The 24387-nt window shown below is 35.0% G+C and overlaps 1 protein-coding gene and 2 long non-coding RNA genes across 3 annotated transcripts; all 3 read left to right on the forward strand.

Moving 5' to 3' along the window:
- Nucleotides 1-368: 368 nt before the first annotated feature.
- LOC124450824 lies at nucleotides 369-3394 on the forward strand. The gene is made up of 3 exons (XR_006950213.1): nucleotides 369-522; nucleotides 2141-2244; nucleotides 3159-3394. It is a non-coding gene; the product is annotated as an uncharacterized LOC124450824 (long non-coding RNA).
- Nucleotides 3395-8754: 5360 nt separating this feature from the next.
- LOC124451425 (probable ATP-dependent RNA helicase DDX10) lies at nucleotides 8755-18368 on the forward strand. Its single transcript, XM_047002042.1, has 21 exons — nucleotides 8755-8977; nucleotides 9154-9214; nucleotides 9816-9946; nucleotides 10033-10113; nucleotides 10990-11188; nucleotides 11280-11394; nucleotides 12035-12068; nucleotides 12145-12207; nucleotides 12287-12391; nucleotides 12772-12934; nucleotides 13038-13122; nucleotides 13465-13528; nucleotides 13825-13862; nucleotides 14575-14662; nucleotides 14742-14830; nucleotides 15139-15181; nucleotides 15246-15410; nucleotides 16028-16138; nucleotides 16751-16930; nucleotides 17364-17446; nucleotides 17563-18368. The coding sequence occupies exons 1-21, from the start codon at nucleotides 8810-8812 to the stop codon at nucleotides 17705-17707; spliced, it is 2211 nt and encodes a 736-aa protein (XP_046857998.1). The 5' UTR covers nucleotides 8755-8809; the 3' UTR covers nucleotides 17708-18368.
- Nucleotides 18369-21659: 3291 nt separating this feature from the next.
- Nucleotides 21660-23921, forward strand: LOC124450945. The gene is made up of 3 exons (XR_006950271.1): nucleotides 21660-21739; nucleotides 22724-22789; nucleotides 23276-23921. It is a non-coding gene; the product is annotated as an uncharacterized LOC124450945 (long non-coding RNA).
- The last annotated feature ends 466 nt before the right edge of the window (nucleotides 23922-24387 follow it).

Raw genomic sequence — 24387 nt, forward strand, 5'->3', positions numbered from 1 at the left:
TTAGATGTTTTGTGTACCTTACCTATCCCCCTAAGAATGGGAATACTCGTATGAAGTGTTCCGTGGGGAGGAGACTATAATGTACTAACATGGATGATCTACATCTAAAAAACATGCAATACGTCTAGACATAAAATCCATTATTTCATTTCCACGTTTTTAAAATGCACTCCATGAGTGCGTAAGGATTTGCTTTTTCATGAATGACATTACAAAATACCAGTCAGTATTATCAAATATATTGCCAGAAAAATGAGGAAAAGCGCAAAATGTTGTGTAATAACAAAATACAGCACCATATTTTGTGACTTGTATCATTTTACCAAAACACAAGGCTGTCATGCAGAAAATTTGATCCCGCAGTGCAATTCTAGATAAACTGTGATCCTATTCACGAGCAAATCATTTTCATAAAGTCTTCAACGACAACGTGTATATATTACCTTTAACTTTATATACAAGCAATTTATTTTCGTCAAGTCTTCAATTGTGCATATTCATTGATCAAGTCAATTGACAAAGGTAAACAACTGTTTAAAATGTTTTGACTTTAGTCTAAAATGAATACATCGCTACATGCTGTTTTTTTAATTAAATTACCGAGCAAGTAAAATTTAATTTTTTAAAATGTTATTTGCTGATAGGTGCGTGACCAGTAAACTTAAATAACAACTTTTTAAGTGTAGTAAAATAACCGAAAAAGAAAGTTGCTACGCCATAATTTTATTGATTTAGCAAACAAGAGCACGTTTTGGTAATTATTCTTCTTAGTACTTTTACATGGCATTTAGAGCTTTTCAATCGAGCTTATTCCAATAAAATTAAGCGGGTGAATCGTTAGTTTCGCATGAAGGTGATTTTAAAAGATTTTGATCGATAGATGAATTATATGTCAATCATGTGTGGTACGTTCCCGACTCTTGAGGACAATTTACGGGAAGTTTCGCCAATGTACAGGGAATTGCATCGCGAGTAAGCCTTCGGTCAGCTTCGGAGTTGTTGTAAATGTCTACTCGGTTTGTAGAAGTCTGTGCAATCACAGTAAAATATTTATGTCTTAAATGAAATGTAGCTAATGTAAAATTTGATCTTCAGAAACCTTCATTGAACGGTAACCTCTTTATATTAACCCTTGTCAGCGTTTACTCGCATCAACAAAAGCAAAAGAACTGGAAACACGGAAATAACTCTACAGCGAAAAGGTTGATGAAACATGTATAAAATTCAATTTTGTTTTGATTGTAATATCCGTGCGTGGCAACTTATGTCGTGATTTTTTTTATATTGCTAAAATGCTTAAACAAAGCACAGCGTTGTAGAAACAATTTGTGATGAAATTAATGAATTTTGTAACTGGCATAATTTTATTATGACACTCCCCAAACACAAAACCATTATGAAAAAATTTGACTCGTATTTTAACACGACCAATATGAATGTAATAAAATAATATGAATGATAAAAGACATTTTCTTACTCATTAGAACCTCATATAAAACATTTATTAAACTTCTTTACAATTTTTTTGTTTACTGGGTATAGCTAGCTAATTGTGTTGCATTTTTTTAACTTGAAAAGGTGGTTTGAAGCATATAGTTGGAGAAAAAATTTGAGATGAAAATTAACACAGCATGTGATCAGCATGATTTTATCACGGCACTTTCTTCCTAACACAAGACTGTCATCCAAAAAATTTGATCCAGCAATACATAGCTACATTAACTATAAATCTATCAAAATAATTTTATCTAGTGGACTGTTTTGAATTTTTTGTCGATCAAATGATCGCTTGACCATTCCTTGATCCAATTTGTAAGACATCTTATATACTTTAATTTACTTCTTTGTGAAGTTCAAAATAATCCGTTAACAAATGTAAGCTGAAGTTTTTTTATTACTTGGGAAAAACTGAAAGCAAACGAGAGTTTGAATTTCGGCTTTTCGTGCACTGTCGCGAGAATAGATAAATAGCGCGTGACTGACATAAAGTCCTTAAAATTAAAATTCTTCTTTGATCGTTGCTTCACGCATGAAGGTCGCGTGAATTTTGTCGTGCTATTTGGCAACAAAACCAAACACTGATCTCGAGTCGCCTGAGTGAATTCCTGATTGGCGCCTTGTTTTTTTCTTTATATTTTAGCATCGACGAAATGAATTCTTTGAAGTGCATCATGCTTTTATTGGCATTTGTTCAATTTGCAAAAACATCGCCTGTCACTTTCTGGGAATATGTCGATAAACCAGGTAAATTTAATTGCAAGATAAGAAGGGGGAGCGAGGTTGTAATGTTAATTGTTAATACATACTGCCTTTTTTTTGCCAGCATGTTATCCAAGCTAAGTCTTCAATTTTTGTCCATGCTCAATCAACAGAGATACAAGCTTATTATGTTGGTGTAACAATGAGATGATTCGTAAATTTTTGCACGTGACTTTTTGATCTAAATGTTAGACAATTACATTGACTGTGTGTGTTCGTTTATCATAAAAATTCGACGTGATATTTAGACAAACTTTGTAAAGTTGCTTAAGTCTTAAGACGCCTTTCCCAAAATTCAAGTTAGGGTGGGCACTTGCCCCATCCGACAGGCCTCCCCATAGCGACACCACTATACACATTGGTAAAACTTGCATAAACTTAAAATCACAAATTAATTTAGCTATGGCGTGCCTCCGTTTAAAAACATCGTAAAAGAGCTCAAAATGAGAGCATTGAAGCAAAAATTTGATTTTTGATTTCACAAGTGCAGGCTTTTGATACTTTTTCCTTGCTACTTTTTCCTGGTGTTAAATATATTATACTGTGAATTTGCACGACCCATTGACGACTTTTATAGATTTGTCCTACGTTGTCGTTTGCTGATTCTCAGTGAAAATTAATATGCATGTAGTATTTTGACATCTTAAAAAACTCTTGATAAAGTTTTGTTCATTCATTGTTGTTGCAAGGGTATCTCTAAGTAAATAAGATATGAGCTTGACCATCTTATGTTTTGAGAAAACCTATTAGAATTTTCTTACGATTTTGTCGACACGTAGAACATCCCTAATTTATGGAGGAATATTCAACCATGTTTTCGACAATCGGTATAAAAAAGGTATATAATTTATTTCGGTTAAAATTTTTACTGATGCTAATTATTCCTGTCTGTTTTTTAGACAAACCTTTTGCGACATGCCGATGCCTACAATCCTCCGAAGGAAGAGGAATTTTACGTCGTTCGTGCAAAAAATATGAGACAGTCTGTAGATATTACTATCCAGATTTTGTTTGCTGTCAAAAGATATTTGTACTATAATAAATTAAGTACATTTCATTGAAACTAAAAATAAGTACAATGTTATTTGCTCAATATTTAATTGTTGAATGATATAATATTAATTTAAATAATCAATAGTGTTCCTTTACTGTTTTGTAAAAACACCTGATTTATAGTTCGTGTGAGGAACTTATACTACGACAGCTCAAAAAAATAACAGCTCAATTTTATTATTGATTCATTAAGAATTAGTTTAACAACGGAAAACTTTGATAATTGCTCTTGTGTTGCTACTTTCATAAGGAGTAAGACCAATGATGTCATCATTTGACAACTTTGTATGCCAGCAAAGCTGAAAAATGATTTTTCCAAATAATTAGTAATATTCTGTGTTGTGACAATTTCAACTTGTCTATTTTCAAAAAAAAATTGATGTCGCTTCCGTTCATTCATTGACTTTGTCAAGGCAAAATATCAGAAAAGCCGTATAAGAAAGTCCAGGGGCATGCTCCTTCGGAAATTTTGATTTCTACTGTCTCGGAAATGCAATTTCCTAAAATTTAGGATGGATAATAAGCGTATTTTATAACTATCAATTAGGGACTCATTAGCATGCCTATGAATTTGACTATCGTTTGAATTTGACAGCCTGATTCTGACGTCGAAAGCCTTGCACCATCCCTAAACGCTGCGGAATACATAATACTCTAGAACTTCTAGAGTTATCCAGAGTTATTTATTTGAACATGGTCAAATTCTATGAATGTAGACAATGGATTCACTAAGGATGCCTTGAATGCTTTGAAGTTAAAGTTCAAGAACCCAAGACAGATAGCAAGATGGTTGTGTACGTTTTGATGCTTGATAAAATGTCAATGTTTTTATATGAAATAGACTCAAAACACAGCTTGGCAAGAAAAGTCATCCCAGCTAGGGGGGCTCTTCTACCACATATTAACCGGTCATTAAAACTGAATTTGTTAATTGATACCAAACATATGCTTCGAATCGAATTAGTTATACTATCAAGCCAAATTTTATCAAGAGAATGAAATATGTTATTTGATAGAATAAAATGAACAAGAACTGGTTGTTTTGTCCATGACAAAAGTCATAAAAGATCGTAATCAAATTCTTTAATAACTGGAGCGGCTATCTCAAGCGCGACTTTAGATATCGGATGACGCAAAAAAATGGAGGAATTGACCTATTTCCGCTGAGATTTACCGAAATTGACTGCTTTGCAGAAAATTTTGCAATTTTTCACTCCCCCCTTGAGAGAAAGGGAGGGAGAAGTATTTTCGTATTTGGCATTTGAAAAGCAAATTTATGATGAAAGTCAAGGTAAAAACTAAAATTCATAACAGCGAGTCAACTGTGGTTGCTAGTTGTCGGCTCCTACAAGGGAAGCTTTTGATAATTACGGAAGAAGCTATTTGAATGTTTTATGCAGTGCGGTGTTTGAAATTAAACGAAGATATGATCTTCGCACTTTGCTGGACAATTTAAGCAATCGACTCAGGACCTGAAAAAATCATAAAACGTTCATACGACATTCCTTCACGAGAAAACATCAGCGCAACAATATTGACCTGCTCGCCACTGTGTGACTTCATAGCTCAGTTGGTCAGAGCACTGCACCGGCACCGCAGAGGTCATGGGTTCGAATCCCGTTGAGTCACCTGATTTTTTCAGGTCCTGAGACGATTGCTTAAACTGTCCAGCAAAGTGCGAAGATCATATCTTCATTTAATGAAGAAGCTATTTGTTGGCTGCAAATCAATGCGGATGCGCGACGTAAACATTCAAACTTTTTTGCACGAATTAAACTTTATTGTTTATACAAAGAAAAAGTATACAATTGTTTATCTATACGTATAAATTCTATAGACAACAAGGGGAGGTCGATATATTTTTTTCTGCAAAGCGAATATTTCAGCAGAAATAGGCAATTGGCATGCATGTTTTTGGCGTCCTCGCCCCAGAACAGTTAGCCGCTTTAGTTATTATAGAACTCAATGGTATTGATCACTGATATGTATATTAGACTTGATAACGCATCTCTTGCGAAAATTGAAGCCGGAAGATCGATCATCTGCTACTGGCTTCATGGGGGCTATCTGTCCCACTTTAGTATACTTTTGTATTACAAAATCACAGTTTTCGCGTTTTTATTCGTTTTACAAACTTCTAATTAAGGCAAAATTTTAATGACATGTACAGGAAAACCAGTAGAGAGTTATAACCCAGAAGCTCTGTTTTTTGGATTTGTAACGACTGAAAAATAAGATGGCAAGTTGAAATCTGAAAGTTGAAGGTGACGAGGATAATATCAGCCGTGCGAGGCATTTTTAGAAGATGAATACTTAAATTACAAATTTACAACAAAGTAAGAACAAAGGTATTCATATCTTCAACATATTCATCGATATTGAAGTTGTTCACATAGGAGCTGATTGAAAACTTTGCTTCGCATAATTACAACAGAGGTACTTTAATTCGCATATTTTGATGATGTACATCTCGTAGAGTTTGATGATACCGTTCTCAACTTACTATATTGTTCATCAAAATGTCTTTCTGATTATTTCTCTTTTTTGTCGATTTGTTTTGTTTCTTCACTGTTATAATTAATAAAGACGTAATTTGAACTTATGATATTAGCGATGTGAATAACAAAGTGTTGTTAAATAAGTAAATTTGTAACAATCCAGGGGCGGATCTAGGATTTTTCAAACATCAGTCATAAAACGTCGGAGGCACTCCGCGCCTGGGGTCTGAGGCATTCTCCCCTGAGAAATGTTGAATTTCAGAACCTCTAAAATGCCATTTTCAGCGTTTTAGAGCAATACAAGATGTATTTTGTGGGCATCGTTTTTCGGTAAAAACAACACATTTTGCTTACGTTTTTTTCAAAACAAATGAAGTGAACAATACTTGAATGTTTTGCCAAATATTTAGGCTCATTATCATGCCAAATATATGGCTCATTAGCATGTCTAGGAACTTAAAATTTATTTTACAATAATGCTATTCAAAAACAGATATAGTCTTTAAAGATTTCTACCAAGTTGTCAGGCATAGACCCCCCTAGAGACCCCCATTCAAACCTCTATGTAATAAGTGAAGTTAGAAATTTGGTACTACAAGTGACAGTTCATAAATATAGAAAAGCTCAGACTTCAAACCATGCAAGTTTATTGTAACCCTTTACCCATCTCCACATCAGAGCCAGCAAATTAACTTTTTGAGAAAAAACTCAAAATTTTTTTCTGTCAAAGATTAAGAAAATTATCAAAGTGAAAAATTGCAGTTAAGGACAGCTTAATGCCATGAATGTTTCTTAGGCATTTCACTAGACTATTATCTTCTGTAAGTATATGCAAGGTGTGCTATATAGCAATCACTAGTAGCATTGTATTTGCAAATACAAACAGAATGTAACCAACATGTCTTTAATTATATAATTACATGAATGTTAAAATTGGTTCATGTGTCATGCTTACTGGTTATGATAAATATCTTTTCATGTGATCAAAGCTCGTTTAAATGTAAATCTGAAATAATTTAGTTTAGAAATTATACTGATCATCAGAAAAATTACCTAGTGATCATGAAAAATACTTTGCTGTTTGCCAAATTTCAAGGTTTATCTGCATACATTGGAAGACATTTTTACTTTATAGAAAATGCTATTCATACATCAATAGCCCTTTGGAATTTATGGCAAACAATCTGGTATGAGCCGTAGATTAACACACCTTTACATCTCTACATGAGGTGTTCAGTTAGAAAAGGGACAATATGTGACATGGGACAACATTTCATGTATGTGAAATACTCAGGTTTAATACCATTCCAGTCAAATTGTCAAAATAAAAAGCTTCATGGATCATAAGACTCAAAATCACAGGTTATAGTAAACAGCTTCTCATGTAATCAATGTTAGTTTTCTCAAATCTTAAACAATATGTAGTATAACTGTCCAATGATTGAATGATCAATGATCATAAACTGAAAAGCCCCAAAGATTTGTTTATGATAAAGTAAATAATAGTATGGCGCCTTATGGCTACAGATTTTTTGTCCATTGAAATATATTTGCAGAAATGTAGGATTTCGCTGCCATATAACGGCCATGATTCCCCAAGCATTAAAGAAATCATAGCTAAAAGTCCTTCGGCAACAACAATTTTAGAAGCATCAATCTGCTAACCATACGCCATATTAACATAAATCGCATCACACACTCGCATAAATTGACTTTGATATATTGCATTCATACATACACTTCACCTCTCCTTTACTTACGATTTTCGATGTAAATTTCTGCTGATAAAACTCAAAACAATGTTGGCTTGCTTTTGAACATCAATGACTGAAATGTCGCTCGCGAGATCGTCTTTGCCAAGCATTTACAATTCATCCATAAATTTTTCACCCTCTTGAAAAAATTCCCAGTTTGGAAAGCAGCATTCATGTCAACATATGAATTTGTATAAGATTTCCATAAATTCCATCTGATTGTAGTTTAGTTTCTATCATGCTTATAAAAATTACTATGAACGATCAAACATTCAATTCAGACATTGAGCTTGACTATGTTAGTTCAGTTGGCTATCAGTCGAAATCGGTCAAACCAATCACAGTAAGACAAAAATTCAAATGAACCAATTGTAAGATAGCAATTGGACTCCCTTATAGGTCCGGCCACCCCTATTATCGGTCGAGATTATTCCAGACTGTCCACTGATCTGGCCATTGACCAATAAAATAGCGTTTCTGGCGTTCATAGACTCCTTTATAAGTCGAACCAGTCAAGCCACCCCGCTTATCAGTGGGTTATTCCAGGTCAATTAAAATTCAACTGATCTGGTTACCAAGGAGATATTCGTTGCATTAGTCATTAGTTTTCAATAATAAATAAAGCTGGATTTTTATCACGAAGTAAATGCGATAATAAAGTAAGAATAATTAATGATTTTTAATTAATATGAATAGGTAATTTTTGAATTTCAAACATCAGTCGCGCGACGGATTTGACATACTCTAGATCCGCCCCTGTAACAATCATCCATAAACGTCGTTGCAGATGAAATTTTGGTAGCAGTAGTAGGATTCTGTAATATTTCTACATTCTTTAAGAAGCAGCAGCATTATATAATCTCCAGTTTGTTTCAAAACAATGCAGGTCGACCTTGTACCATCTTAATGTTCTGCCATTATAAAGCCAAGAAGACAAACTTTTTAGGATTAAATATCTTTGCCGGTTGTTCTGCCCTTTCACAAAAATTTTCCTCGAATCAAAAGCTAGTAAAACCAATAAAAACGAAAAAACTGTGATTTTGTAATACATAAGTATAGTTAAGTGGGACCGATACCCCCCACGAAGGTCATGATCAGATGAGCTTCGTGGCTTAATTATCTTATTATATTTATACATGGTGCGTTATCCAGTGTAATATACATATCAGTGGTATTGATTTTGTGATAAAATCGTTTATTAGGTACTCCATGTAAAATATTGTTTAGTGGATGTAAATAGTACATATGGCCAGCACGTTTTCACATGAAATGGATAAATCACAAAAGCAAAACAAAATTTGTGGCGATAAAAAGGCTAAGGCCAAAACGAAATGGGCGAAACGACAAGCAAGATTGAAGAAGGTCAAAGACGAAGACGACGAGATGAAGGCTTTGGATGAAACGATAGCTGATGTGAGTGTTGTTAAAGTACTAGAATGGTTTTCAATTCGACCAGTAAAAAAATTACCTATTGTTAGATGCCTACTGCCAGCTAAGATTGCTCCGGCGTTTATTTTTTTTGCCCTGCATGAGGTCTCTGACTTCTCTCAACCTTTCGCTGTTCATCGCTTACATTGTTTTCATTACAGTTTGAATCATCAACAGTCCGAACATTTTCGGACATACCATTATCCAACCGTACTCAAAGAGGTGAGTCTTGTTCTTCAACATGTGTTTGACAAAATGCTAACATGCTGTTTTGCCAACGACGAAGTCTACGTGTAATGTCAATTTGCGAACAGATTCTATTCTGTATTTGCATCCCCTAACCTAAGAAATCTGTTTTTATACCTGATCAATTTTGCATATTTTAACACAGTTGGGCAATTACAGCGCAAGCTTTTATTTAAAAAATGCAAGTTGCCAAGGTTAATTCACGAGGGAAAAGGCATATGGAGATACCATATTATATTATTACATATTATGACAAACCTCATTAATTACACAAGTAATACTGCAATGGGAAAAGAGGCATATTTGTTTTGAATTTTATAGCAATACCACATTGATCTTAGTCATTAGCAAGTTGACAAAATTTCATGTTGGCAAAATAACTGTGATTTTTACAAGACAATCTATTTTTGCCATTTTCACCGAGACTGAAAGTTGGTAAACTGCACACCCAAGATTCGAAATATGCATGCATAAAAGCCTAGAATTCTCAAAATTGCAAACCTGAGATCTAGAGTGTGCTCCATGAACTTTCTAGTCTGGATTTTCAAAATATAATATTGATTCATTAAACCCACAGCATTGCAAAGTTGTGGTTATACAAGTCCAACTGAGATCCAGAAACAAGGTATTCCTGTTGCATTGAAAGGTCTCGATGTGCTTGGTGCAGCCAAGACTGGATCAGGAAAAACAATGGCTTTTCTAATACCTGTGAGTTTGTTACTGCCTCTTATTAGTTACAACCATATGTGGTATTTCATTTTATGTGGGGATTTGTTGAATTTCATTTTGACAAGATGCTTGAGTGCCTGTGGAAGTTGAAATGGTCTTCAATTGATGGCCTTGGGGCTTTAGTTATATCACCAACCAGAGAACTGGTAAGTTTTACTTAAGTGAGTCTCTGAAATAAAGTGAAACATTGACAGTAAGGTGTAAGGTGTAAGTTATATGATATTTGATGAAGACCCAAGACTGGAGTATATAAAGACTCAAGTTTCAACATTAGATCACTCCTGATGAAGATAATAGACTAGAATATATAAGAACACAACTTTCAACATAAGATCACTCCTGATGAAGATAATAGACTAGAATATATAAGAACACAACTTTCAACATAAGATCACTCCTGATGAAGATAATAGACTAGAATATATAAGAACACAACTTTCAACATAAGATCACTCCTGATGAAGATAATAGACTAGAATATATAAGAACACAACTTTCAACATAAGATCACTCCTGATGAAGATAATAGACTAGAATATATAAGAACACAACTTTCAACATAAGATCACTCCTGATGAAGATAATAGACTAGAATATATAAGAACACAACTTTCAACATAAGATCACTCCTGATGAAGATAATAGACTAGAATATATAAGAACACAACTTTCAACATAAGATCACTCCTGATGAAGATAATAGACTAGAATATATAAGAACACAACTTTCAACATCAGATCACTCCTGATGAAGACCCTAGACTGGAGTATGTAAGAACTGAAGTTTCAACATCAGATCACTCCTGATGAAGACACTAGACTGGAGTATGTAAGAACTGAAGTTTCAACATCAGATCACTCCTGATGAAGACACTAGACTGGAGTATATAAGAACTCAAGTTTCAACATCATATCACTCCTGATGAAGACACTAGACTGGGATAAATCAACACTTTAGATTCAACGTAGCAAATTTACTTAACTAATATTTAAAAGTCTAATAAATTGTCAATCGTCCCTAGGCTTACCAAACATTTGAAGTTCTGCGTAAGATTGGCAAGCACCATGATCTATCAGCAGGTCTCATCATTGGTGGTAAAGAAGTGAGTTTTGAGCAGCAGAGAATACAGAAAACCAACATTATTGTCTGTACTCCTGGAAGATTGTTGCAGCACATGGATGAAACACCAAATTTTGATTGCAGCAATCTAAAAATGTTGGGTGGGTGTTGTAATTGATTAATAAGCAGAAATGTTCCCCTTCTTTTTCACATTAATACTATATTTCATCTTGAATGTTTTTGTTTTCACAGTTCTTGACGAAGCCGATCGAATATTGGATATGGGTTTTAGTGAGACAGTCAATGCTATAATAGAAAATCTACCACAAGAAAGGCAAACTCTCTTATACTCTGCTACACAAACGAGGTACAAACAAAGGTGTTGAAAATGACGTCTTAATGTCATTCTCCTTGTATATATTACAAGTATTCTTGTTCTCTGTTGTTCATTCATTACTAGCTACACTGACACACGTTATCTTATTTCTTATGTATTTAATATAGTGTAAAGACTGTTTAGTTCTTTGTTGTTCTTTCATCACTAGCTACACTGACACACGTTATCTTATTTCTTATGTATTTAAAATAGTGTAAAGACTGTTTAGTTCTCTGTTGTTCATTCATCACTAGCTACACTGACACACGTTATCTTATTTCTTAAATATTTAATATAGTGTAAAGACTGTTTAGTTCTCTGTTGTTCTTTCATCACTAGCTACACTGACACACGTTATCTTATTTCTTAAATATTTAATATAGTGTAAAGACTGTTTAGTTCTCTGTTGTTCTTTCATCACTAGCTACACTGACACACGTTATCTTATTTCTTATATATTTAATATAGTGTAAAGACTGTTTTGTAGTTCTCCATTGTTCTTTCATCATTACCTACACTGACACACGTTATCTTAGTTCTTAAATATTTAATATAGTGTAAAGACTGTTCTCGTTTTCTATTTATCGCTCATCACTACCTACACTAACGCACAATTTTTGTCTATTTCCAGGTCAGTCAATGATTTGGCAAGGCTAAGTTTGCATGTAAGTTGACAGCGAGATTTAACGACTTATGAAGTAAGACTATTCATGATGACAAACCTAATTACGAATTTTTTAGGATCCTGAGTATGTGTCAGTTTACAAGGATTCAGAATCGACGACTCCACAAGAATTAATCCAAGTAAAGATAGCTTCCATTATATCGTTTGCAAAGTATCTTGCAATTGTCGTAAATCTATCCATAACATCTTTTGTTTTAGAGTTATGTCATCTGTGATCTTCAAGACAAAACAAACTTTATCTACTCATTTATTAAAAACCATTTGAAGAGCAAGATTTTGGTGTTTTTGTCCAGCTGCAAACAGGTAGACTTCTCCTCGTTCTGCTTTGGCTTGCTTTTTACAGGAAAAAACACACGGGGGACATAAAGTTGACATGATGATGTTTTTGTTGCCCGTGTTTATTGATTGAGTAAATTGTAATAAATTCATCTCGATGCGAAATTTATACCTTTTTTAACCTTTCCATGCGCGCATAGCTTGAAGAAAAGTGGGACGTTCAACTTTTTATAGTAATTTTCAAATCGCCAAACTTCTGTAAATTTGTGAACATTTTTTTTATTTGCTGACAGTTGCCCAAATCTTTACCATTTACGACCCGACATTTCTCCATCTTTGTTCAAATTGTGTTTAGGGTAGATTTCTCTCTTCTGCCTATTCATATGCGAATATATCTGAATTTACAGGTGAAATATATCTACGAAGCTTATCGGCGTTTAAGACCCGGTATCCCGTTACTGGCTTTGTATGGAAAACAGAATCAAATCAAGAGAGTCGCTATTTACAATGATTTTTGCAACAAAAATTCAGCCGTGCTCTTTGCTACTGATATTGCCGCACGAGGACTAGGTAGGACCCGATGAAGACATTTGCTTTCGATCTAATACCGTCGACAAGAAATACTAGTGATTTTGTTGACGTTGCTGCTATAGTTTGTTACATTTTTAAACAGATTTTCCCGCCGTTCATTGGGTCATACAACTTGACTGTCCAGAAGATTCTAATACCTACATTCATCGCGCTGGTAGAACAGCGAGGTTTATTGATATTGACACATTTCTTTGTCTTTTTCATCACTTTCTTTTTTTCTGTAATGTCTTCCACTCCACGTCTTCTCATTTCTTCATTTCATAATATCTTTGTCAAACTCTTGTTTTATCTTTTCTTATTTCATCTTCCCATCACCATACTCTTTCTTCCTTCTTCTTCTCTGTAATGTCTACCATATTCCTTCATCTTTTCTGTAATGTCTACCGCTCCATATCTTCTGATTTTTCCAATTCATTGTATCTCTAACCAACTCTCCTTGTAGTTCATCTTTAATTCATCACGAACTTCTTCACTTCAGCATAATGTTTTCGTCAATGTTTCATCCACAGGTATCAACGTGGAGGCCATTCGTTGTTAATTCTTCTTCCATCAGAAGAATCGGAAATGTTGAAAGTAAGTATTACTGTGTCAGAAGGGTTAGTAATACAATTGTTGAAAGTAAGCCCTACGGGGGGAGGGGTAGTTACCCAAATATTGAAAGTTATCTCTACGGTAGGGGAGGGGGTAGGAGTTAGTAGACAATTTTGATAGCATGCACTACGGGGCGGGGGGGTTAGTAATACAAATGTTGAGAGTTGGCACTACGATGGAAAGAGTGTTGGGAATGGGAAGCGGTAATGATTAGTTATATATGACGTAAGCATATAATATCGAGTGTACGTAATAATTATTGTCTTGTGTCACTTTAGGAACTGGAGAAGAAGAAAGTTCCAATAACTGAAATAAAGTGAGTAAAACTGTGTGGATTATTTTACCTTTTATACATCTAATCTTCGATCAAAAATATTGCGTTGGTTTTGTCGATTTGGTTGAGCTGCTCTACCCCTCTGATGGTGATGCAGAACCTTAACTCATTGCACAGTGACAGAAACTTCTTCATAGATGCGTTTAAGACACCTAGAGTTTGTTTAGGAAGGAACTTGATATGACATTTAACCCACTTAACTACATTTATACTCAGGTTCGTTCGAGTTTTCTATGATTCAGAAGATTATGTGTTTCTCTACAATGACCGACATGCTCAAATTTATTTATCTTACAATCCAAAATTTCGATTGGTGCCCCCAGCAACGACAATTCGGGAGCATTGAAAGAAATCAACCACCGAGAATATGAGCAAGAACCCTCAAACTATGAAGCCAACAAGCAAATATATAATTTTCTGCCATTTTCCCGACCTTTTAATTTAAGTATTATTCTAACGGGTTTGCCCGTAGATCAGGATGAATTTAATGTCATTAAAAGTAATAATTAACGGCTTAACAATACCCTCAAAAAGACGCTTGTTAAAATTTCTGATGACATTCGGAATGATGTTTCGATGATTGGCCCTCTGAAGGCTTCTGGAATATAAACTCTACACTTATTTAGGCATTTTACCGACGATTCAAAAGCATATATGAATCTTTTTCTATGCAGCTTTGCAATTTCTATTGCAGAGCAAATCCAAAGAAACTTTGTAACATAAACAAGAAGTTGGACGGATTATGTGCTCAGGATCAAGATTTAAAACATTGGGCTCAAAAGGTTTGCGCGATGGAGTAGTTTTCGATTCGTTTCAATGAACTGGAATCCAGTCCCCAACAAAATTTTTGTTTATTTTCAGAGTGTCGTATCTTACGTAAGATCGGTGTATCTTCAGTCCAATAAAAGGATATTTAAAGTTGATGAATTACCCGTGGAGAAATATGCAGCGTAAGATTAATCATTACATATTTTCATTGATATTATCTATTGCGTATTTAATAGAAACAATAAAATGCGTGCGCTGATCAATTAGTTAATATGAGTTTACATCAGTCTGTGCAAACAGATCTTAGTTAAATAAATAAAAGAGAATTTGCTTGTTGGTCGTGAATACATGGAAGAGAAAAATAAAAACATTTATTTTAAATTTATCTATTTCCCATTGTTGTTATTTGTCATTTATACGAAATACAAAGGTATACACTTTTACATAGAAAGTATTTTGTAGTTTTACTATTATTTTTTTTTCTATACAGATCTTTGGGATTGTCAACAGCACCAAGAATAAGATTTTTACAGGTGGAAAATAATAGAAAAGAAACTTTTTACGTACTGTTTACAATGTTTCTCTGTTGTCATGCAGAAGAAAGCCAAGAAGGAACGCGGTCAGACAGTTGCAAAAAACGAACAAAAAAATGAATCTAACGATGGAGAATCAATCCAAGATGAAACCGTGACGACTGTTGAAGATGACTTTCTTGTGTTGAAACGAAGAGATGTCGAATTACCTCTAGAAGTTGACGAGAAGGTGGGTGTCTTTCTTGGCCTCAAATCAAAGTTGAGTTTGTAGAAAACAACTTAAAAAAATACATTTAATAAAAATGAAGTGACGTAAAAGATTGTTACAATAACGTTAAGGATAGTTTGAATGATGTTAATGATGGTTTGACGGATGTTAAGGATGGTTTAAGTGATGACAAGGATTGTTTAAGTGATGTTAAGGATGGTTTGAGTAATGTTAAGGATGGTTTGAGTGATGTTAAGGATGGTTTGAGTGATGTTAAGGATGGTTTGAGTGATGACAAGGATGGTTTACGTGATGACAAGGATGGTTTCAGTGATGTTAAGGATGGTTTGAGTGATGTTAAGGATGGTTTGAGTGATGTTAAGGATGGTTTCAGTGATGTTAAGGATGGTTTCAGTGATGTTAAGGATGGTTTGAGTGACGTTAAGGATGGTTTGAGTGACGTTAAGGATGGTTTGGGTGACGTTAAGGATGGTTTGAGTGACGTTAAGGATGGTTTGGGTGACGTTAAGGATGGTTTGAGTGATGTTAAGCATGGCTACAGTGCCACACTAGAAAGCAAAGAAAGGGTATATTTTCAAATCTTACGATGTCTTTACCAAAATAATTTATCGCTTTAGACTGACGAGAAAGTGGATAAGAAAATGAAGACAAAAATTACGTCCGCGAAGAAAGTTTTAAGAAAAAGCATCAAAATGAATAGCAAAATTAGCTTTGACGACGATGGAGAGGTTGGTTTTCTGCTGGGGGGAGGGATCTCACTGGTACAAAAAGAAATTTGCCGTGAATTGCCTCGAAAATAACCTAGTGGCCTCGGCAGGAAGGCGAAGTTAGGGGCAGGGGCATAACTAGAACGTTAATTGGGGGGTATATATTCACATCTTCAGCTCTGCCCGGCTGATTTCTTTTTTTGCGATGTTAATTTCAACGTGTCCCCCCCGTTTATTCCAAATAGCAATTTGAAAAAATGTAAAATGAAATGAAGGGGAGTGCGCAATGAATCCAATTTCAAGCAGCTTCCAAAAATAGTTGCTTCCTTTTAACGGTCACTTGGCAAAGTCAGTATAATAAACAACAACCTTCAGGCATCGTTGTCTATAAGATTGCATTGAATACGCTTGTTGGCATATCTAACAGAAAGCTGTGTTTCTTAAAATGCGCGGCTTTTAGATTATTATAAAACTTGCATGAAAGAAACAGCGTCTTAGAGAATATACGTACAACTAAAAATCAGCATTCAGTCGAACCCCCTTTTAAGTGTCGCACCTTTTACGGTTGCATCGTCTCCCTTAGTCTGAACAACCTGGCGACGCCACTGAAATGACCTGTTCTTTATTCCGTAGCCACTTCAGAGAATAGATGATAATCAGGACACAGATGATGAGGGTGGAATCGATCTGAAGAAGTCTTCTCAATATCTCGTCAAACAGGATAAACTAGATAAGAAGGAATTTCGAGAAAGAATTAAACAAAAGCATCGCGAGAGAAAGATGAAAGACAAAATGAATAGAAGACATGATGAGGTGCAGAATATGTTTAAATTGCACTAGGGGAGTATTGGCTCAAGTTTTAACATCAGATCACTCCTGATGAAGACGGTAGACTGTAGTATATAAGGACTCATGTTTCAACATCAGATCACTCCTTATGAAGACACTTTTCTGGAGTATATAAGGGCTTAAGTTTTAACATCAGATCACTCCTGATGAAGCCGCTAGACTGGAGTCTATAAGAACTCAAGTTTCAACATCAGATCACTTCTGATGAAGACTCTAGACTGTAGTATATAAGGACTCATGTTTCAACATCAGATCACTCCTGATGAAGACACTAGACTGGAGTATATAAGAACTCAAGTTTCAACATCAGATCACTCCTGATGAAGACGCTATACTGAAGTATGTATGAATTGCAGCCATTTTTGCAGCTTCATTACACTCTCTATCTGTAACATAGGAGGAAGTCACAGAAGTTGCGTTAAATGATCCTATTGAAGACTCCATCAATCCAGGGACGGAAAGTGAGACAGATGATATGAGGTAATGATGAAATCACAGCTTTTACAACATTGTTTAGTGGTCTTCAAAACATTCAAAATGTCGTTTTGATTTTGTGTCTTAACTTTTAATCATAAACTCTTCATTTGTACTTCAAGATCACCGAGGAAAAAGCGAAGAAGAGATAACGAAAGACATACGAATGACATTAAAAATGGACCAAATACTTCACTATGGGACGAGGACGGAAATACGTCATTGCGAGATGACGAGGAATTAGCTTTAAGATTATTAACTGACTGAAGCCATAATTATTTCTGGTATTTTGTTGCGATCCATCTTATGAATGAAAATTAAAGATATCTACTCTGCTGTCTGAATTGGTACATCTTAAGTATATTGTGGGTTCAATATTTATTCACGAATATCTTCGTATTGTTTGAATTGATCATTTGTATTGTTTGAAATTTATTATAGGCGTTTACCAGTAGAAATATTGATTTATTTTTATATATTAGCTATAGTAGATCTTCCACGTAGTAATATTTACAATAAATTTCCAACTGCGTGACGTTTCGGTTTCCCATACGGGAAATGCAAAAAAAACGCAAATCTTTTCAAATATCTAGAAGGACTGCAAACCACTCAACCTAAAGTTCGTAGATGAAACCCAATGAAGAAAAAGTAATGCTTTGCACTCTTGTGTTTACTTTTGATAATGAACGTCTGACATTTAATACAGAGATTTTAATGTTTAACTTCAATCTTCACGGAAAAATCTTGGCCTTTCAGACCTTACCAGAAGGGTTACGCTAGCAAGAGATCTAACCTTGAACAATTTTTAGGGGCATTTAGGCCGTATTCTGTGCCCCGAAAATGTGCTTAGAAAACGATTTTCGTATGTAAAAATATATGACTAAATAAAAATCACACAGAAATACTTAATAAAACTTACTTATTAAGATTCGAGATGTTTACACCTTTGAAACTTGCAATCTACGCTGTAATAGCACTTTTTAGGTGACGAACTCGCTCTTTGATTTTTCCTGCCGCCATCTTGTTTTTAGCTGTATTTTTTATGAAAACCGCTGGCAAATGCTACAAGTCCTACACATCTTTCCTTTATAATGGTCAAAGTGCGTTGATTAATGCTGGACGCAAAGTTTTGTATAGTGAGTCGTTCGAGGAATTCTGCAAGTACATTAAAAAGGTTATTATTGTTGATCATGGGATATGTTATATGAAAATGCTTACGATGAAGTTTGTGGACACAGTTAAGAACATTGAAAATAAAGATGCCTCAGGATATAGAAGTACTAGTCTCAAGGAACGTTTAAAAGAAAGATTTCCACAGCTTGTGTTCCATACACCAAAAGTCCGTAATAGAAGTGAGATAGTATATGCAGAGGATTTGTGTAAAGGTAGTGTAGTGGAGATGTGTGTAGACGGTGACGACCCTGAAAGTGCCGAGCAAGAGGAAATAAGTGATGCTGAGCTGGAAACTCAACATTATGGAATGGATCCTTCAGCAAACTCCTCTTTACATGGTCTCTATTTCGCCGCTTTAGAGCTGAGAAGGGTTATTCATGACTATCCCACTAAGTGGTACAACGATTGGCCTCCGTTATCGAGCGATATAACCGGTGACAGTGTTAAAAAAGTTGTTTCTCCAGTGGTCTTTAATTTCATGGCATGGGTACTTGGCTTCTCAGAAGAACCTGAACATACGAACTATGTTGATGTTGGCGAGAACTTGAGGATCAAACTTTTCTCTTTGTGTCAGGATATGGTGTACAGTAGTTCAAAAGGAAAGGTAGAAACCCCAAAATCACTCGCTTTGGCAACGGCTGTCAGACAAATGTCAGGATGCTCCATGTTAATAAGGATTTTAAGTGGTCTAGGTCACTGTGTGTCCCTATCTTCGACAATGAGCTACGATACTGCCCTAGCACAGACTGTTATGGAAACGTCAGCATTAATACCTAGTGAATTTCTTGAAGAGGTAGCTACTAACCTTGGATGGGACAATATCGATTTTGGTGAAGAGATTAAGAATCAAACCCATGTAACAAACGGGATAATTGCACAAAAGATCAAAGAATCCACTGAGCCACCTCTTGTCCAACCAAAACCAAAATAAAGAAGTCGCAGAGATCTATAGAGATGCCAGACTCAGAAATTGCCCTTTTCTATTGGCGTCAAAAGACTCCGACTTCAACAAGGCAAGAACTTCTGTAACTACCTTCAACTCACGTGGCGAGCTTGCAAAGAAGCTTGATTTAGCGTACGTTTTGGTGCGAATGGTCAAATCAAATCAAGATGATTGCCTTCCCTCATGGACAGGATTCAATACTTTTCTTTACCGTGACGAAATGCCAGATGTTTCAAGAGTCGGATATTTACCAGTCATCGATGGTTCTCCAACCGAATACTCGACTATAAACGAAATACTGAACAAAAGCACCGAAATTGCAGACAAGCTAAAACTGAGGTACATTGTCGTTTGCTAAAATTCTATCTTTAAGTTTCTCTGAATATGTTTTTTTTTTCAGATATGTGACATTAGTATTCGACGAAGCTGTTTACGCTAAAGTGCAACACGTTCGATGGAAAAATGATGACTACTACAATTGTTTTGTCGTGCGCCTAGGAGAATTTCATGCAATTATGTCATATCTTGGTGCGGTTTCAAAACTTTTCGAAGACGGAGGTCTAAAGGTATGATCATGCCGTGGTAATCATAGTACTAGTTTTCCATTCCCTGTCTAGCCATAAAAGAACCCAAAAAAGTATTATTGGGTAATTCATAATACCATTATATATGCAAGTGAATGTAATCGGAGTCCCTTTTTCATTTACAGGACTTATTTATAGAATCAGGTTTGATAAGTGAGGGATCCATTAAGGGTGTACTCAGTGGGAAGCACTACAATCGTTCCATGTCATGCCACAAAGTATTGTACGAGGCTCTTCAGCAGATGAGATTTGATGTGTTCTTTGATAGCTTGGGTGAAGAATCAGAGAAAAAGACCTATTATGTCATAATATCCGCAAGAGAAGCTTATTTGAATGGAACTTTACAAGATTTCGTCGAGTCTCGAGAATTCAAAGACCTAGTAAAGACATATGATGATTTCGTTGCTGAATCGTCGGCAAAATCGAAAACGTTTGCATACTGGAGTATGTATATTAAGATGATAGGTAATTTCATTCGCCTTGTTTGTGTCTGGGAAATGTTCTGACGATTGCCTCCCCCCTAACACAGACAGTCTGATGCTGCACATCGAGAGATCAAACTATCAAGCATATATTTGGAACAAATGCCTTCTGCCGAAAATGAGACTCCAGCCCCCGTGTGGAAACGGATGGCTCATCGAAGACGACCAATTGAAAGTTCTATGGATGACTCGGCCGTCAGCACCTGACACCCTAATTTAGGTCGTCACCTGCCATTGTAAAACTGGGTGCAAAACCTTTAGATGCTCATGTTTGAAGTCTGACTTTAAATGTACCGACTTGTGTGGCTGCGCGGACTGCTGTAATTTTGTTGCAGGAGATGACGATTTTTCAGAAGATGAGAATGATGATGATGATTGTGATGATAAAGACGATGAGTACGATAGTGAGGAAGATTAATAGATTTACAGATTTATAGATTATCGCTTGAGGAATATGCGCGCATCACATCAAATTTGTCGATTCAGGTCGCACGTTTAGTATAATTAGTCATATAATAATATAATGTTATGTATTATTTGCTCATATAATTAGACCATTTAAAAGGTCATATAAATCTGCATTGTATTTGAACGAAAATAGCTAGTAAGAAAAGGTCTTACTAGGACGCTTACAAGTAATGAGTAATCTTCTCTATAATATTATATAAGTATTTAATGATGTAAGCGCACGGGTTGAGGTCATCCACTCAGAACAATTGAGCCTTTCTCTTTTGTTTATAATGTGCAAATTTTCAGATAGATACCGCTTTCCCGCAGTTTTGCACTGCTAAAATACATAAGAAATAATTGAAATCCTAAATGTCACTATACTCACTTTGATCAAATACTGTAGTTTACTAAATATATATTTTCTCACTTTTCTGTTTTAAATTAATAAACAATATATATATAAAATACTTCAAGCAAAAAAAAACGGAAAAAAACTAAAATGATTTTGATATCCTCGATTTTGCCGCCTCTTTCTCTATCTGAGCCTGCGAATAATACAGCGGTCTTCCACAAAAAAAAATGGCGGACTATAGAAAAACAATAGGATTCAATTCGTAATTTCGAGGGCTAAAACTCCCTAGATTGCAAGATTTGGAGGTGTAAACAGGTAAATTCTTGTTAGTTATGGAAAAAGCAATCAATTCATGTAGTTTTTACGTAGTCATATATTTTTACATACGAACTTGAACGATAATCGACCACAGAATACGGCCTAATTACATTGAGCTATAAAAATATGCCTCCTGTAAAAGCCAAAATGTTTCTTCTGCAGTCATTTCTACTAAAAATTGATGCCGCCGTCTTTGATAATACACAGACCTGAGAGCTGTGGTCTAATCAGCGATGGCACTAGAACGCTAATTTGGGGGTGTATATTAATATATTCAGTTGTTGGCGAGTGATTTCTTTTCAAAGTGTTTTTGTTTCTATAGAAGTCAGTCAAGCGCGACTGAATATATGAATATACACCACCTCCAATCAGCGTTCTAGCGCCGTCCTTTAGTCCAACCACCTTGCCCAAAAAGATAAACTCCGCAAGTAGGGTTATCCTATCTCATGTAAACGCTCGTTATCCTATCTCGACTTAAATACTCTATTTTTTTTTAATTGATTGCCTATTTGTGCAATTGAATATTTATGAAAATGCTGAATTTCTACGTGAATGTTCAAATGCTTGTTGCTTAGTGTAATTAAAGATATTTTTGCGCTATTAAATGATTGCATACAGATGTAATAAATGAATTAATATTATCCCCTAATGACCAGGATAAGGTGTAAACAGTCTTTTAGTTCCCAACCAATCAACATGGCGAGAAATCAATTTTGATGATGTCACAAGAACGTCAAAGTGACGTCAAAACATTCATGTATACTTTCTACATTTAATATGGTATAGAATAATTGGTCATCAAAGCTCAGCTTTTCAATTACATCAATGTGTTTTCTTTCTTAACAAACAGTTTAGGACTGCTGTCTATGTTTTTATAATTTTTAAAAAGTATAAATTTCGAAACATCGCACAAGTCACATTCTCATTTTCATCTCAAGTTAACATCAAATTCAGCCTCATTTATGTTTTACTTCACTGTAGGTGTAATGGTGATGTTTAATAAACTCTTTGCGATTATTTTACTTATGACGATCTCCGTTAGCTCAGGTTGGTGATCGATGATTTAACTTCATATCAACCGTTCATATTGTTTTTTCCATTTGACAAATATGTAAAAGCTTAAAAAAGTTGCTTTTGTCTTTACTATTGGCGTAGATGAATAACTTTATTCGCTCATTAGTGTTCTTGACTGTTTGTACAGCCGACAGAAACATCTTTGCGCTGATCACTTTCGAATATTTTTAAATTCGTTTTCGCAAAGCAGGGTTTGATCTGCGTTGTACTTCCTGATGTCAATAAAAACACCGCAGAGACGTCTGTTTTTATCTGCGAAGTGCATCAAGCTTTTTAACAAAGAGATTTGTTCTGTTCTTATGTCTACAGCGTTTGTTAAAAGCATATTTAAGTTTTTTACCTCTAGATCTTTATGTTGAAAATTATTTGATAATCTATTACTAATAAAACATAACCTTCTAAAACACTAGCTCTGATTTGTAGAAAGCTTGAAAAACCCTTGTTTCTATATTATTACAGGCGGCCTTAACCATTGTCACTCGTGTGTTTACAACACCAATCTTGCAAAAGAAGTTCAAAAATGCCTTAATCTAAGAACTTCATGCATCACTGGATATTGCTTCTCGGTGAAATACACCACTACTAACGGAACAGATTTCGTTGCAAAGGGATGTGATCTTGCACCACCTTTTGGATTTTGTTGGAATGAAACAGACCCATGCAAAAGGTTGAAAAATCTAGCGTCCACGAAGTCTTGTTCTGGTTTATGTTGTAAAATTGATCTCTGTAACGGAAGAGCAATACATACACCATTGAAGACCATTTTGGGATTTGTCTTCTTAATTGTCCTCTTCTTGTATTGAACTTTTATTCATGTATCTTTAAAGCCATATTGTGTGTATAATTTGATCAATTTGTTATTGTTCAAATCAAATTTACACTTTGGTCTGATAAATTTTAAGCCGTTCGACAATAGAGAGCGAGTTATACAAAGAAATTTGACTTCCGATGAATAAAAAAATGTCTTTCATAACGATAATTATGTTGTGCCTTTATATATAACGTCACACATTTTTAGTTTGTAAACAGTTTAATTGTATTTCATGAAAGTGCTTTCTAACCAATCAATATCGCAAGAAATAAATTTTTGATGGTTTCTGTCATATGTTCTTTTTCAAAGCATCTAATTTGTATTATTATTCGCTGTGTTAATCAATTTTGGCTGTGATTGGTCAACTACGTGCAGATAATTCTCGATATCTACAATTATGACGTCATATCTATAGATAATAGTTTTCACCAATATGGACGCCATTAAACGTCGGTTTTGAAAACAAATCAAACTACAGCGATGTTTGCCACAGTTTCTAAAAACGATGTGAAAGCTTTTGTAAACGAAAATGATGCGAAAACAGCGGCGAAGCTGGCTTTGAACACATTTACAACATCTTTAAATGCGACGAAATTGAACAAACCGTCTGACAAAGCTTGTAAACGAAATTGACACTAAAAAAGCGGCGAAGCTGGCTTTGAACACATTTACAACATATTTAAATGCGACGAAATTGAACAAACCGTCTGACAAAAGCAAATTAGCGGAGGTTGGAAAAATATTTATATTGATATGTTTT

This window comes from Xenia sp. Carnegie-2017, unplaced genomic scaffold (genome assembly GCF_021976095.1).
Source record: "Xenia sp. Carnegie-2017 unplaced genomic scaffold, XeniaSp_v1 HiC_scaffold_24, whole genome shotgun sequence".
NCBI lineage: Eukaryota > Metazoa > Cnidaria > Anthozoa > Malacalcyonacea > Xeniidae > Xenia > Xenia sp. Carnegie-2017.